Genomic DNA, 17,340 nt, shown 5'->3' on the forward strand with positions numbered 1-17,340 from the left:
GATGGCGGCAGCGGGAAGGGAGCGTGACCTGGGTGGTGGTGTCCCTGATGGATTCTGATTTCCTGCAACAACGCTTTGTGTGGATGTGCTCAATGGTGGGGAGGGCTTTACGTGTGATGAACAAAGAAATACAATGGAACCAATGAAAAACTAGAATCGATGCAGTTGTGTTGTCAGTGGAATAGAAATTTATTGCCACTACTCAGACAACAAGATTGTGGTGATCCATGTACCTGTCCACATATTTTTTTAATACATTGACTTCATAGGCATCTCTACTGCTTCCTCTGACAGCTTGTTCCACAAGCCCACCACCCCCTGTGTGGACTAAGTTGCCCTGTAGGTCAGAATCAGGTTTAATATCACTGGCATATGTCATGAAATTTGTTATTATGTGGCAGCAATACATTGCAATACATACGAATAGAGAAAAAACTGTGAATTGTAGTAAGTATATATGGATTAAATGTTTGAATTAAATAAATAGTGCAGAAAATAGAAATAAAAAAGTAATGAGGCAGTGTTCATGGGTTCAATGTCCATTCAGAAATTGGATGACAGAAGGGAAGAAGCTATTCCTGAATCACTGAGTGTGAGTCTTCAGGCCTCTGTACCTCCTCCCTGATGGTGGTGATGAGAACGAGGCATGTCCTGGGTGATGGGGGTCCTTAATGATGGATGCCACCTTTTTGAGGCACCGCTGCTTGAAGATGTCCTGGTTACTACAGAGGCTGGTACTTATAATGGAGCTGACTGATTTTGCAACTCTCTGCAGTGTATTTCGATGCTGTGCTCTTCCCCCCCCCCCACCCAACAACAGTAACAGTGTTGCCGCCTGTTAGAATGCTTTCTACAATACATCTGTAGAAATCTTCTCGCCCCTCAAATCTATGCCCTTAGTTTTAGACCTCCCTACCCTGAGCTAAACAGTGTGACTGTTCGCACTTCATTATTTTATAAAACAGTATAAGGCAGGGTGAAGTTGCGTCTCCACCTCAGAAGTTGCACGGCACTGCTTCCCTCTGCTAGGCTGCAGGTCACCCTTGGGCAAGGTGCATCACCTGCTTAGCGCCCCCCCCCCCCATAGGGTCACATGGAGCCATAGGAGCAGGTGGTGGATGGTCGTATGAGCATATCACAAATGCTGGTTATGCGACTGCTGATGCCAGGCAGACAATCTCTGAAGAGTATTGATAATGGCTGGGGTCACCCGCCTTGTAAAGGCACTGCCCAGAAGAAACCACTTTTGTAGAAAAATTTGCCAAGAACAATCACGGTCATGGTCACCTACATAATATGACACGGCACATAAGGAACAAGCAATAAGGTCACTACTCAACCTCCTAGGTTCAAAAGGGATAAAGTCCCAGCCTATCCTTACAACTCAAGCATATAAAATGTATGTGTTACTGCCCATTACGCTGCTGCCATTTATGGTAGTAGTGAAGGTCCTCCATCTCCGGTGGTGTTCAAGGCTTCCTCCGTCCTGTCAGTAGCTTTGTCTCAGTTTTTGCTGCAGTCAGTCATGCAAGTCCCAGGTGGAGACTCAGGAACACCGTTGCACTCAAATGTAGAAGGATCCTTCTTTGATGTTTCCATAACAATTTTGTTTGACCAGTCAGGGTTGTTGGCCCTGAGCTGAACCCCCAAACCTGGAGAACCAGAGGGCCACTCTTTGTCTGGCCTCTACCCTTTGACTTTTTGCCATGCCTGACCCTACCAAGAGCCAAAGCATAAAGCCCTGACTCCAGCCAACATAGCTCAATAGGTTTCAAAGGTACATTTAATGTCAGAGAGATGTATACAATATACATCCTGAAATTCTTTTCAGGATTAGCTCTCCGGGTTATTGAGGCATGCAAGCCTATGACAAGGTTGTGGTCGGCTGCCGATGGAAAGTTGGGAATGATTAACGCGGCCACAACTGAGGAGTGCTGAGACGTAGGTCAGAGATGGGAGGAGCAAGGCCAGGGAAGGATTTTTAGATTTTGATGACTGAAGTGTGAAGCCCAAGTGGATCTACAAATAAGCCCATTCAGCCCATGGAGGTCAGTCTTACCCACAATGGCTGAAAGCTGACTGAGGAGATGTTGCCAACCCAAGGTGGTTTGGCTGAGACCGAGATGAGTTCGCCCCACTGTCCCTGCTTGAGTGACAGGGACTGATTCTCCTTCCCATCCCTTTCAGCTGGGCTGTCACTTGACTACCTTTGGTAGTAAAGCAGGTTCCCCACCACTGACTCCTCTCTGGTTGACTTATTTTCTCCACCTCACTCCATCCCACCATCCCCAGTGGCACGGCCATCATGCAAGATGGGAACACGATGCGGAACAACTACGGCTGTGACCTGGACTCGCTGACCACTGGTTCGCGGATCGGGATGATGCGCAGCACAAACGGTGATCTCCACTATTACATCAACGGGGTGGACCAGGGTGTTGCCTGCTCAGGGCTGCCGCCAGGTAAGACCACAAAGAGTGCCGGACCTGAGTACTTTTGTCACATGTAGCAAGGTGCAATGGAAAGAATAGTTTTGCATACCATCCATACAAATCATTTCATCGCATCAGTCGGAAGGAAAACATAGCAGAATGGATGTTGCGTCCTAGCTGCCTCTACAAGCCAGGGCAGTATGCTGTTTCCCATGTAACAGGCTCCACCTCTCCATATAGCTGATGAATCCAAAAGCATTGCAGGAGTTGCCGGTCAGTTTTGAACTCAACGTAGGACTGCCTTAGGGATTCCAGCTCCAGATTTTTCCCTCGGGGGCTTCCTCCTGGAGCCTTCTGTATGAGTGGGTAAAGCTGCAAGGTAGCAGAGGTTTGAGATCAGAGTTTTCCTTCTCCTAGATGAGCTGCCAACCACAGCTGACAAGCCCCTTCTGCCTGAAGCAGTGGGTTTTAAGGCACCAGTAACCCACTTTGGCCCCTTCTGCCGGGCTTACTATCTAAGCTACACATTAAGGCCAGGAGCTGGACTTGGTTGTCAGAGGCTATTTGAGGAGCACGCCTTTGGGGGCATTTAATAGGTAGTGCGAGCTTGTCCCCACTACTGATCCCCAGCTATGACAACCTTAAGGAACCACATCAAGGTAGTACAAGGGAATAGCAATAGCAAAATGCAGAATAAAGCGTAACAGTTAGTGAAAGTGCATTGTAGGCAGACAGTAAGCACAAGGGCAATGATGAGGTGGACCACTCTCAGACTGGTCTCTACCCTTTGAACTGTTTGGCATGGGAAGAGTCAAAATATAAAGCCCTGACTCCAGCCAACGTGGCTTTCCAGATCACTGAGACATGCAAGTCTTCAAACCCTATGACAAGGCTGTAGTCCTCTTAGAGGACTACTCCACCCTACCAGCATACCAATGTGATATAATGCTGGGTTTGAGTGCTACAGCCCAAACACTGACTGTTGGTGGATTGCCCTTGATCAAAAAGCCTGAGATGAAAGCACACACAAAATGCTGGAAGAACTCAGCAGCTCAGGCAGCATCTATGAAGCAGAATAAACAGTTGTCGTTTTGAACCAATACCAATTCATCAGGACTGGAAAGGAAGGAAGCAGAAGCCAGAATAAGAAGGAGGGAGGAGGAGTAGAAGTACAAGCTCGTCATCACCCTCTGGTTCCCCACCTCCTTCCCTTTATTCCATGGTTTGCTGCCAATTTTATTAGATTCCTCCTTCAGTCCTTTACCTCTTCCACCTATCAATTGCCAGCTTGTCAGTTTATTCCACTTTTGCCCTCACCTGATCTCAACTAATACATCCCAGCTTGTACTCCTCTCTCTCCCCCCCCCACACTTTCTTATTCTGACTTCTGCCCCCTTCCTTTCAAGTCTAGACAGAGGGTCAGCTGTTTATTCTCCCCTGTAGATGCTGCCTGACCTGTTGAGTTCCTCCAGTATTTTGTGTGTGTAGCTCAAGATTTCCAGCGTCTGCAGATCAAAACAGCCTGCTCAAATGTACCTTCAGCTGCCCTGAAGGAGGGTCCCGATCCCAGATTCTCCTCACCCACTCAGATTCGGGTTGATATGATGACCCATATTCCCTGCTTCTGAGAGAGCTGGTGGAGGGAAGAGGGGAAAAGTATGTTTTGAATGCGGTGTGTGTATTGTAATAACTGCCTTCCTGTTTTCATCTTTGCAGAGCTGTATGCTGTGGTTGATCTATATGGGCAGTGCGTCCAAGTGTCCATTACCAGTGGCTCATTACCAGTAGACAACAGCCTGTCCCTGAGCAACGCCACTGAGAAATCTTTCCCAATACACTCTCCAGGTAAGCGCACACACTGTACTCCCCATATTCCCCTGACCCAGTGGTGTTGCCCTGCGAAGAAGTGTTCACTCCCTTCAAAGTGTTCACTACCTTACCCCCAATACCGTGTGCTTTAAGTTTGCACACTAATCTCCTGTGTGGGACCTTGTCAAAAGCCTTTTGAAAATCCAAATATACCACATCCACTGGTTCTCCCCTATCCACTCTACTAGTTACATCCTCAAAAAATTCTATGAGATTCGTCAGACATGATTTTCCTTTCACAAATCCATGCTGACTTTGTCCGATCATTTCACCGCTTTCCAAATGTGCTGTTATCACATCCTTGATAACTGACTCCAGCAGTTTCCCCACCACCGACGTTAGGCTAACCGGCCTATAATTCCCCGGTTTCTCTCTCCCTCCTTTTTTAAAAAGTGGAGTTACATTAGCCACCCTCCAATCCTCAGGAACTAGTCCAGAATCTAACGAGTTTTGAAAAATTATCACTAATGCATCCACTATTTCTTGGGCCACTTCCTTAAGCACTCTGGGATGCAGACCATCTGGCCCTGGGGATTTATCTGCCTTCAATCCCTTCAATTTACCTAACACCACTTCCCTACTAACATGTATTTCGCTCAGTTCCTCCATCTCACTGGACCCTCTGTCCCTTACTATTTCTGGAAGATTATTTATGTCCTCCTTAGTGAAGACAGAACCAAAGTAATTATTCAATTGGTCTGCCATGTCCTTGCTCCCCATAATCAATTCACCTGTTTCTGTTTGCAGGGGACCTACATTTGTCTTTATCAGTCTTTTCCTTTTTACATATCTATAAAAGCTTTTACAGTCCGTTTTTATGTTCTCTGCCAGTTTGGTGGCAAAAATCGTTTGCCTGCACCCCATCCACCCCTCCAACCCAGATTTAATGGATAGAGTTTCTCAAGTCCTCACCTACCAACCCATGAGCCTAGGCATCCAATGTATACCTACTGCCCATTAAACCGCTGGCATTTGGGGCACCAGTGAAGGTCCTCTATTTCTGGTGGTGTTCAGGGCTTCTTTATCACTTCAGTAGCTTCCTCTCAGTTTTCACTACTGTCAGTCATGCAAGTCCCAGTTGGAGATACAGGAATGCCGTCACACTCAGATGTGGAAGGATTCTTCATTGCTGTTCCAGTAACAATTTTGTTTGACCAGTCAGGGTTGTTAGCCCTGACTTGAACCCCTGAACCTGGAGGACCGGTGGACCACTCTTAGTCTGGCCTCTACCCTTTAACCTGTTTGGCATGGTGACCCTACCAAGAGCCAGAACACAAAGCCCCGACTCCAGCAACAAAGCAACGTTGAGGCATCCAAGCCTCCAAACCAAGACATGTCATCTGAGCAACTTCCGCCATCTCCAACAGGATGGAACACATCTCAGTCTCCCATCCTCTCCACTTTCCAGAGGGATTGATCTCTCTATGACTCCCTTGTCACTTGTCCCACCCCACTAATTTCCCCCTTCAGCCACTTACCTCTGCAACCACACTACGTGTGTTATAGCTGCCCCTATATCACAGATCCGTATAGTACTCCTAGGTGAGGCATTTCTTTACATTTGAATCTATCGGTGTCATTTGGTGCATCTGGTGCTTTCCAGTGCAGTCTCCTCTACATCAGTGAGACCCACTGGAGAATGGGGAATCATTTTGAGGACCTTTGCTCTGTCTGCTGTACCAGTCAGGATCTCCCAGTGGCCATACATGTTAACTCCATACATGACTCCCACACTAATATGTCTATCTATGTTTACTTGTACTGCTAAGTTGTTGCTGAATGTAGGTTAAAGAAAAAGCAAACACGAGGAAATTTGCAGATGCTGGAGTTTCAAGCAACACACATAAAAGTTGCTGGTGAACGCAGCAGGCGAAGGGTCTCGGCCTGAAACGTCGACTGTACCTCCTCCTAGAGATGCTGCCTGGCCTGCTGCGTTCACCAGCAGCTTTTAAAAGGAAAGCATCTCATCTTCTGCCATAGAACTCCTCAACCTGATGGCATTCGCATTGATTTTTTTTTAACTTCTAGCAACCACTTCTCCATTTCCCCCCCCCACCTTTTTCTCCTTATCCTACTTGCCCATATCACCTCTTCCCTTTTTCCCCCTCTTCTGCCCAGTCAGTCTACCCATCACTTACTCATTCCTCTGTCTGCTCCCTCTCTTCTCCTGTTTGCCTTTATTCCGTGGTCCACTGTCTTCCCCTATCAGATTCTATCTTCTTGCTTCCACCTATCACCTCCCAGCTTCTTGCATCATTCCTACTGTTCGGCCCCCCCCCCCCCCCCGGTTTGGATTTGCCTATCACTCTCCTCAGCTGGATCTGCCTTGCTCCCTCTCCTGGAGTCTACAATCAGTTCTTTAGTCTTATTGACATTGAGTGAGAGGTAGTTGTTATTACGCCACTCAGCCAAATTTTCAATCTCCTTCTGTATGCTTGTTCATCACTACCTTTGGTGTCATCAGTGACCTGGAGTTGTGGAGCTGTGCATAAGCTGTACTTCTGGTGTTGGAGCTGTACTTAGCCATCAGACGTAGGTGTGAGGCGAGTGGAGCAGGGGGCTAAGCACACATCCCTGTGGTGGTCCTGCGCTGATGGAGATTGTAAAGAAGTTTTTGCAACCTGACCTGACTGACAAAATAACACTCCTGTTATTTAGAGGTACAGCACAGTTACAAGCCCTTCCAACCCAACAAGCCCACACTGCCCAGTTGCACCCATGTGACCAGTTAATCTACTAACCCATGCATTTATTTATTTATTGAGTTGCAGTACAATCAGAGTCACTTGAAGCCATGGGAGTAGGGGGTGGGTGGCCGTATGAGCAGCTGGTGCATACCACAAGCCTTGGTGATACCAGAAAGACAATCTCTGAAGAGTATTGATAATGGCTGGGGTCACCCATCTTGTAAAGACACTGCCCAGAAGAAGGTAGTTCTGTAAAACCACTTCTGCAAAAAAAAAATTGCCAAGAGCAATCATTGTCATGAAAAGACCATGACCGCCTACGTCATACTACATGGCACATAACAGAAGAATCTTTTCACTTTCAATCAGCAATGGAATGTTAGTCTGCAATGCTGGAGACACTCACTGCTCCTGTAGTCAGGGAGGGTAATTTTTTTTAATAATGACAGCACTGGGAAAACTCAGCAGGTCAGACAGCATCTGTGGAGAAGCAAACAGAGGTTTGAGAATAAAAGTTGCGGTCAGAGCTTCCTTGTTTAACAGACCAGGAAGTATGTCGTTTAGACTTTGTAACAGCTGTTTTCAAAGATGGTAAAATCATTAAGACATGTCCTTCATGTATGTTTTTCATTGCTTGGGTTAAGAGATTGTCGTATACTTTATGCTAGGTCATATCACAAAGAACCAAACAATCAGAGTGGACCTGTTCAAAAGCATGTTTATTACTTGAAAGGAGAAGCAGTTCCACTCCTTATGGATGGCAGTCAACTTCTGTTATCCAGCTTTCAAAGTTCATTTTTCAGGCTATTCTTTGGTTGTTAACTGCTCTGGGAGTCAGCTCATCCACTGAGCAGTTGCGGTATTCAAGGCCACACAGTACATCTACCTCCCCTTAGTTACACAATGAACAATGATCAGGACATTACATGCCTGCTACCACATACACACTTAGCTTACAGCAAAGCATTTTGGGATCATACAGGTTCCATTTTGTCACATTACAAGATTAGATACATTAAAAATCTTAGTTTTGAAAATATTTCCACAAGATGCTTCATTGTCCCAGGGCTGACCTGGCCTTTCTGTTCCTTTCCAGTCCCCGGCATCACACACCGTTTCCATACCAACTGCGGGAAGTACGTGTCACTTCAGAACGACGGCTGCCGAGCAGTAAGAGTCCACGGATTCTCCCACGGGATTGTCTTCAGCATGAAGGAACTGAAGCCCGATGAAATCTTTGAGGTAACTCAATTGGTGCTGGAGAAGAGGAAGTTGGGAAGAGTGTCTGATAGAACCGCTTCACAGTGGAAAGGGATTAGAAAGGGTTACCTGCACTAACTCCAGTTGAGTTTATTGTTATTTTGCACAGGTATGGGGAAGTATAGGTAGAAGGAAAACCTTGCAGGAGCATCATTGGCATTACTTGATAAAGATTCAAGATTTAAAGTAAATTTATTATCAAAATGTTTATACAAGGATGTAATGTTGAAGCTTTATAAAGCACTGGTGAGACCTCACCTGGAGTATCGTGAGCAGTTTTAGGCCCCTTTTGAAGAAAGGATGTGCTGACATTGGAGAGGTTTCAAAGGAGGTTTACAAGAATGATTATATGATTGAAAGGCTCATTATATGAAGAACGTTTGATGGCTCTGGGTCTGTACGCTGGAATTCAGAAGAATGAGGCGGTGACCTCATTGAAACCTATCAAATGTTGTGAGGCCTCATCAGTGCCTTATAAAGCTTCAACATTACATCCTTGCTTTTATGTTCTTGTCCTCTCAACTTCTGTATCTCATGCCTGGCGGTAGCAGTGAGAAGATGGCACGGCCCAAGTGGCGGGGAAGGCACTATGTATAACGGACCAGACTACCAGCAACCAGAAATTTCAAATGGTAAAAAAAATGTGTAGATGGTGGGTTAATTGGCCACAATAAGTTGTTCCTAATTTGCTGGTAGAATCTGGTGGAATTTGAAGATAATTTGGGGAGAATAAAATGGGGTTGCTATAAAATAGGTAGTTGACGGTTAGCATGGAGCCTGTGGGCTGAAGACTCTGTTTCTGTGCTGTATCTCTCTGTGACAAAAGAATCACAAGGCTAAGATTTTTTTTGTATGAAAATCTTCAATCAAACCCGAAAGATTCTGGACGAAGATGACCAAGGACACCGTCCTCCAGGTGATATAAGAAACTACTTCTTGTACATCTCTTTACATCAACCAAATGTGGTTGCACTGCTGTTGAAACCTGTGGTCTACATTTTAGTGGTGTTCTTTTTGGGCTGATTGAGTGATTTGGTGCTTTGCTATCTGGAAGAAGGTTCCGTGAGGTTTTGAGCAAAACATGGAGACGGTGCGAGCCTATGATCGACTCCATTTCTTGTCGATCTTGCTGAGGAAGGTTGAAATCTTCGAGGCGAGTATTCAGTGCCGTCTGCCATACTCTCACTTGCTGCTCCCAGAGGAATGTGCCTACATTCGATTGGTCTCTCCCTCTTGCTCGATGGTGCAGAGGTCTTGGGCAAGGTTTAATCAATGCAGTTTGTGGAATGAACTCTATAGTTATGATGTGTTTCTGGTTTCTGATATTGCTCCTTTTGTTGCTATTTTGGGCAATTTTGATCAGTGCAGTCTGCTGAAAACGAGCAACACAGCACTTGATTGAACTGCACTGAAAATGCCTTAACTCTTTTGAATTTGTGTTTTATATTCTATGTTTTATCGCCTTTTTGTTGTTTGCAGGATTTGTTTTATTTTGTGTTGGGTTGGTGTTTTTCTTGAACGGTAATGGCTGTCTGTGGGAGGACTGCATACATACTTCGGTAATAAATGTACTTTGAATCTTTGAGCACTCAGGTCATGTAGGATTTGCGGTGGAAGAAGCAGTTGGAAATGTTTTCTCTGCTCCTCTTTCCACAGATGCTACCTGACTTGCCAAGTCTTTCGAGCACCTTCTGTTGTTAATTAGCGTAGTGAGGCATTGTACAATCCCATTCTGACTGGAGTTATCGGAATCCAGGCTGCCTGGATCTGATGGGAAAAGTGCAGAGTGGCGATTGTGATTAGCAATGTAGTCCGCTTAGCGTCCCTCTCACAAGCCCCTGCTCTTGATGCCCACAGGTTAAGATTGATGAGATTGACGAGCAGTGGTCCGGCTCGTTGCACATCGGGCTGTCCACTCTTCAGCCATATGAGATTTGCGCCTCATCCGGGTTGCCCTCTTCGTTGCTGGAGCTGAGGTCGAAGGTCAGCTGGCTGGTCAGCGGCTCGGAGGTCAGGCGTAATGGTGCTCTGCAGAAACAGAACTACGGCTTTTCACTGGAACGGCTGACAGTGAGTGTGGATGGGGAGGGGGCGTTGGCCAGTGAGATTGGCATTGCTTACCATTATCCATCACGCTGAATGTGTGTACATCCCGAACTGAGAGTGAATCGAGAGACCTCACCGTCGGGCGTCTTGCTGTCGCTCCCCGCTCACCATCGGACACCTCGCTCTCAAACCCCTTCCCCTCCCCTTCCCCATCTGGCCCCTGGCTCTCTTCAGGCTTTGTCAGTGACATGTTGTTTCTCTGTGACTTAGTTGGGACATTTTGTTTCCTTTGATAAAGCTGCATGTTGAAAGTCCATTTCAAAAATTCAAGCACCCATCTGCATGATTCACAATGAATACTAGAGCCCTGGTGGGTGTTATAGAACAGAGGGATCTCAGGGTTACAAGTACAGGGTTCCCTGCAAGTGGAGTCACAGGTAGACAGAGTGGTGAAGAAAGATGTCGGTACGCTGGTCTTCAGTCAGGGCACTGGCTACGGAAGTTGGGAAGTTATATTGCAGTTGTAGAAGACATTGGTGAGGCCCGATTTGGAATATATTTTGTTCAGTTTTAGTTGCTTTGTGATAGGAAAGACGTTGCTAAACTGGAAGCGTACAGAGAAGATTTCAAAGTTCTAAGTAAATTTTATTATCAGATTATATATATTTCACCATTTCTGAGAACATGAGATAAAGAATCCTTAAAGTGAGATCGTTGGTTATGAGAACATCTCAATGGATGAGCAAGTGAGTAGTTATCCCCTTTTGTTCAAGAGCCTGATGGTTGAGGGCTAGTAACTGTTCTTGAACCTGTGGTGTGAGTCTTGAGGCTCTTGTACCTTCTGCAGTGAGAAGAGAGCATGACCTGGGTGGTGTCTGTCTCTTATAATGGAAGCTGCTTTCCTTTGACAGTGTTTCATGTAGATGATCTCAATGGATGGGAGAGCTTTACCTGTGATAGACTGGGCCAAATCCACTACCTTTTTGTAAGATTTTCCGTTCAGAGGCATTGGTGATTTATAAGCGTGTTGCCAGAACTTGAGGGAAGGAGCGCTTTACATCTCCTTTGTTGAGACATATCTCTACCCACCCCCACCGCCCCATCTCATCTGCCTGTGCATGGTAAATATCCCTTCGTTTCCTGCATATTTATGTGTCTGTCTAAGAGCTTTTTAAATGCCCTATCATATCTGCTGCCACCCTCAACTCTGGCGGCATAATCCAGGCACCTACCATTCTCAGAATAGCAAAAAAAAAAGACCTGTCCTACACACCTCCAACTACCCACCCCCACCTACCACCTTGAATTCATGCCCTTCAGTTTTAGACAATTTAACCTAGGGTGTGGGGGATATACCAGCTGTCTATCAGTGCATCTCATCATTAGATAAGATCATTTGTTACATGTACATTGAAACATAGTGAAATATATTATTCGAGTCAATGGCCTACGCAGTCCAAAGAAGAGCTGAGGGCAGACAGCAAGCACTGTTAATTTTATGTGGGAACCTCTTCATGCATTACACCAGTGTCCCTGCTTTTCTTGTGTTTCATTGGCTGGAAGAAGCGTGAATCATCCCAGGTTTGAGGCAATGCCAGATCTGCCAAGTAAGCAGCTAGGCTCTTGGCAACACATTCAAAATGCTGTTGGAACTCAGCAGGCCAGGCAGCATCTATGGAAAAGGGTAAATGTTTCGGGCTGAGACCCTTCATCAGGACTGGAAATAAAGGAGAGAAGTCAGAGTAAGAAGGTGGAGGAGGGGAGGAATAAGTACAAAGTAGAGGTTATAGGTGAATCCAAGAGAGGGAGAGGGGATGAGGTAAATATAAGGTGTTGCTCCTCCAACCTGTATGTGGCCTCATCGCAGCAGTAGAGGCAGGTAAGGACTGATTTGTCAGAATGGGAAGTGGAATTGAAATTTGGTGGCTACAGGGAGATCTCACTTTTTCAGACCGGCGGAGCATATGCTGTCTTCCTACGTAACCACACAAGTCTTAGATACTTGTCTTTCTGAGCCATTGAGCCAAATAGATCAAACATTCCCCCCAGCTCCTCCCCCCTTTCTCCTCACACTGCCTAGCCTGTGGAAAGTTTGTGGATCTCTACAGAGGATGTGATGTTGGGGGAACAGAAGCTTGTGCTAAGGCTCCCTGCTCTGCTAACTATCCCTCAACAGCTCCTGCACAATCAGGGAGCTGCTGAGATGGTGTATACCAAATAAGGGAACTGTTAGGATCATGTATACACTTTCCCAGCCAGCTGAGATGCTCTTCCGCACAATGGTGGGATAGTTCACACAGTCTGGTCATGACTATGCCTTCTCATATTAGCCATTCCTGCCCTGGAAAAAGGCGGTGGCTGTCCACTCTATCCTATACCTCTTACCATCCTTAAAGATGAAAGATTATCTTTTTTTGTAAGATGTACGTCGAAGCAAACGGTAAAATGTGTCATTTACGTCAACAATCAATACAGTCCAAGGGTTTGCTGGGGGCAGCCTGCAAGTATTGCTTCAGTCAGCTCACCCTCTCACACTCTTGCACTCCAAAGAGAAAAGCCCTGGTTCACTTAAACCTTGCAAGGGATGTTCTCTAAACTAGGCAGCATGCTGGTAAGTCTGCTCTGTGCCCTCTCTAAAGCTTCCACACCTTTCCTATAATGAGGTGACCAGAAGTGAAGACTATATTCCAAGTGTGGTCTAACCAAAGATTTATGGAGCTGCAACATTACCTCACGGCTCTTGAACTCAATCCCCCTGACTAAGACACCTTTTTAACCACCCAATCGACTTGCACAGCAACTTCGGAGAGTCACAGCTCTTATGCCACGTTTTTCCCTCCACAGGTAGGAAACAGAGTTGGTGTGAAGCGGGGCGGCGATGACACCATGCACATCTTCGTTGATGGAGAGGACATGGGTGTGGCAGCAGCAGGTATTGCCAAGGTGGGTGTCCACCGATCAAAAGAGAGCCAAGGGGCAGGTAGGCAGCATGGTATGATGTCCCCTTAGTTCTAAGTACAGAGGTACTGTGGCATGCAAAGGTTTGGGTACCCCGGGTCAAAATTTCTGTTTCTGTGAATAGTTAAGTGAATAGAAGATGAACTGATCTCCAAAAGTCATAAAGTTAAAGATGAAACATTCTTTTCAACATTTTAAGCAAGATTAGTGTATTATTTTTGTTTTGTACAATTTTAGAGGGGACTTCCGATAGCGCTCATGGAGTGAAGTCGCGTTCTTGACTCGCTCCATTACCTCAGCTTTTTTTCTTCTGATCAGCTATATTTTAAGTAACCATTAAGGCATCAACTTTTACAATACTTTGAATTAAATTGGGCTCTTCGATAACTGGATGCGTTTAAGATCTGCTATGTCTAAGAATGGGAAAAACGGGAAGGATGGCAAACCTCCGGTTAAACCGAAAGGTACCGATTTCCCTCCGACTGAACCACCGGTGACTTTGAAAGCTATATCGGAGTTAATTCAAAGGGAAATTTCAACCTCTGTTTCGGAGCTGATTCGTGCGGAAATTTCAATTCAGTTTCAGAAAATTGCCGATTCAATCGATAAGATACAAACATCTATTACGGAACATCAGTCGGCGATATCTGATCTTCAAAAATCCACACAACAAAGTGAGCTTAAGATGGGGAAAATCGAAGAAACAATTAATGTAATGAAGAAGAAACTTGATTTTCTGACCTTTAAAAACTCTGACTTAGAATCTAGAATGCGACGGCAGAATCTACGAATGATTGGGGTGCGTGAAGCTGTTGAATCTGATAACCCTATGAAGTATTTTTCTCAACTTTTAAAAGATGCATTTCCTACTGTATTTCCTGACCAACCACCGTTATTGGATCGTGTTCACAGAGTTCCATCATACTCGCCTAGGTCAGATAGACCTCGACATGTTATTTTACGGTTTCATTACTTTCAAGACAAGGAGAAACTGTTTCGATTTGTTCGATCTAAGGGTTTCATTGATTTTCTGGATCTTAAATTCCGATTCGTGGAAGATTTCAGTAAACCAATCCGGGATCAACGGGTTCGTTACAGATCTGTGATGTCGGAACTCTACAAGATGGATTTAAGACCAGCGCTTCTTTACCCTGCACGTCTAAGGATTCGTACGCCGGATGGAGCCCTCCGTTTTTTTGACTCTCCATCGGATGCCCAGAGTTATTTGGATCAATTTTCACCATCGACATCTTAATTGTAATTTTTTAACTATCTCCGCTGATTGGAGGCTGTGAATTTGTCGGTCTTAATTTTTTTTTTGCCTTATATGGGCAGAAAAGTTTATTTTTGATTACTTAATATGGTTGCTAAACTTTCTTTTTAACTGCGTCATTTCGTTCTTTTTCCCAGGGGATTCTGGGTGGTTACTTCCTTATTGTCATCTTACGTATTTCCTTTGTGGCCTTAAATTTTGTAGTTTTTTTAAAATCTATTTTGTTTTGTAGGTTTTTATAACTAGTTTAGGTTAATAATCTTATTTCTTTTTTGTTGTTCTGTTTATTCATGGGTCTGGGGTTTATTGCGGTTTTTTTTCATATATTTTCTGGCTTTTATTTTGTTATGTGTTTATTTTAATTGAGTTATCTTTTTTTATTCTTTTACTGTTTTATAATCAGCTGATCTTTTTTATATTTACACTGTTTTTTAGGGAGCGTATACCGGAAGTCATGGGGGTAGTTTTAGTGCTTGCTTCTTTCGGGCTGGTCTGCGTTAGACTTAGCTTTCGGACATGGGGTGGGGGGTGGTGGGAGGGGCTTCACTTTTTAGTTTCTTTCTTCTTGGGCTATATACATTATTGAAGTATGGGTTGCGTTCTTCTTCCCGGTATCTCTTGTATGTTCTGTTCCCTCTCCGGGTTCGTGGGTCGAGCCTATCGTCAATCCTCCTTGTTGTGGGTTGACCTTAGGGTTTATGGAGTCTATTATTAATTTTGTCTCCTGGAATACTAATGGTCTTAATCATCCTATTAAAAGGAAAAAAGTTTTTAAAGTGTTCCGGAGACTTAAAGCACAAATTTTATTTTTACAAGAGACCCATGTGCGAAGGGGGGACAGACTACGTTTTTTTAAATTCTGGAAGGAACAACAGTTTCATTCGAACTCCAATGCTAAGATTCGAGGCGTCTCTATTTTTATAGACTCCTCGGTTACTTTTATACAACATGATATTATTTCTGATCCGAATGGTAGATTTCTATTGGTTAGTGGTTTACTATTTAATAAAAAAGTAGTTTTGGTTAATGTTTATGCTCCTAATATGGATTGTCCGGAATTTTATAAATCATTATTTAATCAGTTTCCGAATTTGAATGAGTTTTCATTGATCTGGGGCGGAGATCTTAATACCTGTTTGTCTCCAGCTTTGGACCGTTAGGCTCCTTTACAGACCTTACCTAATAAATCTGCAACTTTGATTAACTCATTTCTTTCTGATTCTGGGTCGACGGACATTTGGCGCTTTTTGCATCCTCAGGAAAAAGATTTTTCTTTTTTTTCACATGTTCATCATTCCTATTCAAGAATTGATTATTTCTTTATTGATTCTCGTCTTATTCCCTCAGTGATTAAATGTGATTATGATTCTATAACCATTTCGGATCATGCTCCACTTAAGCTTTCTATTAAAATTCTGGCCAATATACAAAATAATAGACAATGGCGTTTTAATTCGCTGTTGCTTCAGGACTCGGACTTTGTTAACTTTATGAATGAACAGATTGATCTTTTTTTTACAATTAACTATACAGAGGATATTTCTGTTAACATTCTTTGGGATACTTTTAAAGCTTATATTCGTGGTCAGATTATCTCGTATTCTGCTGCTTTGAGGAAGAAGCAGAAGCAGCAGGAGTTGGTAATTGTGGACAAGATTAAGGAAATTGATAAGAAATATGTTATAGCTCCTTCTGAGGAGTTATATAAACAAAGAGCTGAACTTCAAATGGAACACAGTTTATTACTCTCGTCCTCGATTGTAAACCAATTAAAGAAAACAAGAAGTGAACTTTATGTACTCAGTGACAAAATTGGTAAACTGTTGGCTAATCAATTGAAGTCTAATTATGCTAAATCTCAAATTAATCAGATTTATAACCAAAATGATCGACTAATATTTGATCATGTGGGGATTAATCAAACCTTCTGTGATTTTTACTCTTCCTTATATCAATCAGAGTCTCCTCGAGATTCTAAATATATGAATGATTTTTTTTAGATAATTTAGACTTCCCTGAGATTTCACAGGATATGGCTTCTATGTTAGATACTCCTATTACCATGGATGAGATTAAGAATGTTATTTTCTCTATGAATTTGGGGAAAGCTCCTGGCCCTGATGGGTTTACCGTAGAATTTTATAAATGTTTTGCTCCTTCATTAATCTCTTGGCTTTGTAGGGTTTTTGAGGCTTCATCGAAACTTGGTAAACTTCCTGAATCTTTTAATAGAGCGTCAATCTCTTTAATATTAAAGAAGGATAAAGATCCTGCTCAATGTGCATCTTATAGACCAATATCTTTATTAAATGTTGATTCTGAAGTTTTTTCTAAGTTATTAGCAAATAGATTAGAAAAAGTACTTCCCTCTATTATTTCGGAAGACCAAATGGGTTTTATTAAAGGTCGTTACTCTTTTTATAATATTCGTACACTGTTAACTATCGTTTATACTCCCTCACAAAATGTTCCTGAGTGTGTTATCTCTTTAGATGCCGAGAAAGCTTTTGATAGAGTAGAATGGCCTTATTTATTTAAGGTGCTTGAAAGGTTTAATTTCAGCTTGAAATTTATATCCTGGATTAAACTCTTATATTATTCTCCTGTGGCCTCGGTCCGTACTAACTCTTTAAGTTCACCTTTTTTCTCTCTTTTTCGAGGTACTCGACAAGGCTGTCCTCTTAGTCCCTTATTATTTGATATTGCATTAGAACCTCTTGCAATTGCCATTCGGGAATCTCCAAATATTACTGGGATAACTCGGGGCTTAAAATCCCATAAATTATCACTCTATGCTGATGATTTACTTTTATAT

General features: G+C 43.7%; 1 protein-coding gene across 2 annotated transcripts in view; it reads left to right on the forward strand.

Moving 5' to 3' along the window:
• Positions 1-17,340, forward strand: part of neurl4 (neuralized E3 ubiquitin protein ligase 4) — a 134,583-nt gene that overhangs the window by 84,254 nt on the left and 32,989 nt on the right. For both annotated transcript variants that reach the window (XM_063048849.1, XM_063048850.1), the window contains exons 14-18: positions 2,293-2,462; positions 4,149-4,277; positions 8,085-8,230; positions 10,106-10,318; positions 13,139-13,237. In XM_063048849.1, the coding sequence (XP_062904919.1) occupies positions 2,293-2,462; positions 4,149-4,277; positions 8,085-8,230; positions 10,106-10,318; positions 13,139-13,237 (757 nt within the window). The remainder of the gene's footprint in view (positions 1-2,292; positions 2,463-4,148; positions 4,278-8,084; positions 8,231-10,105; positions 10,319-13,138; positions 13,238-17,340) is intronic.

Source organism: Mobula hypostoma, chromosome 5 (genome assembly GCF_963921235.1).
Source record: "Mobula hypostoma chromosome 5, sMobHyp1.1, whole genome shotgun sequence".
Lineage (NCBI taxonomy): Eukaryota > Metazoa > Chordata > Chondrichthyes > Myliobatiformes > Myliobatidae > Mobula > Mobula hypostoma.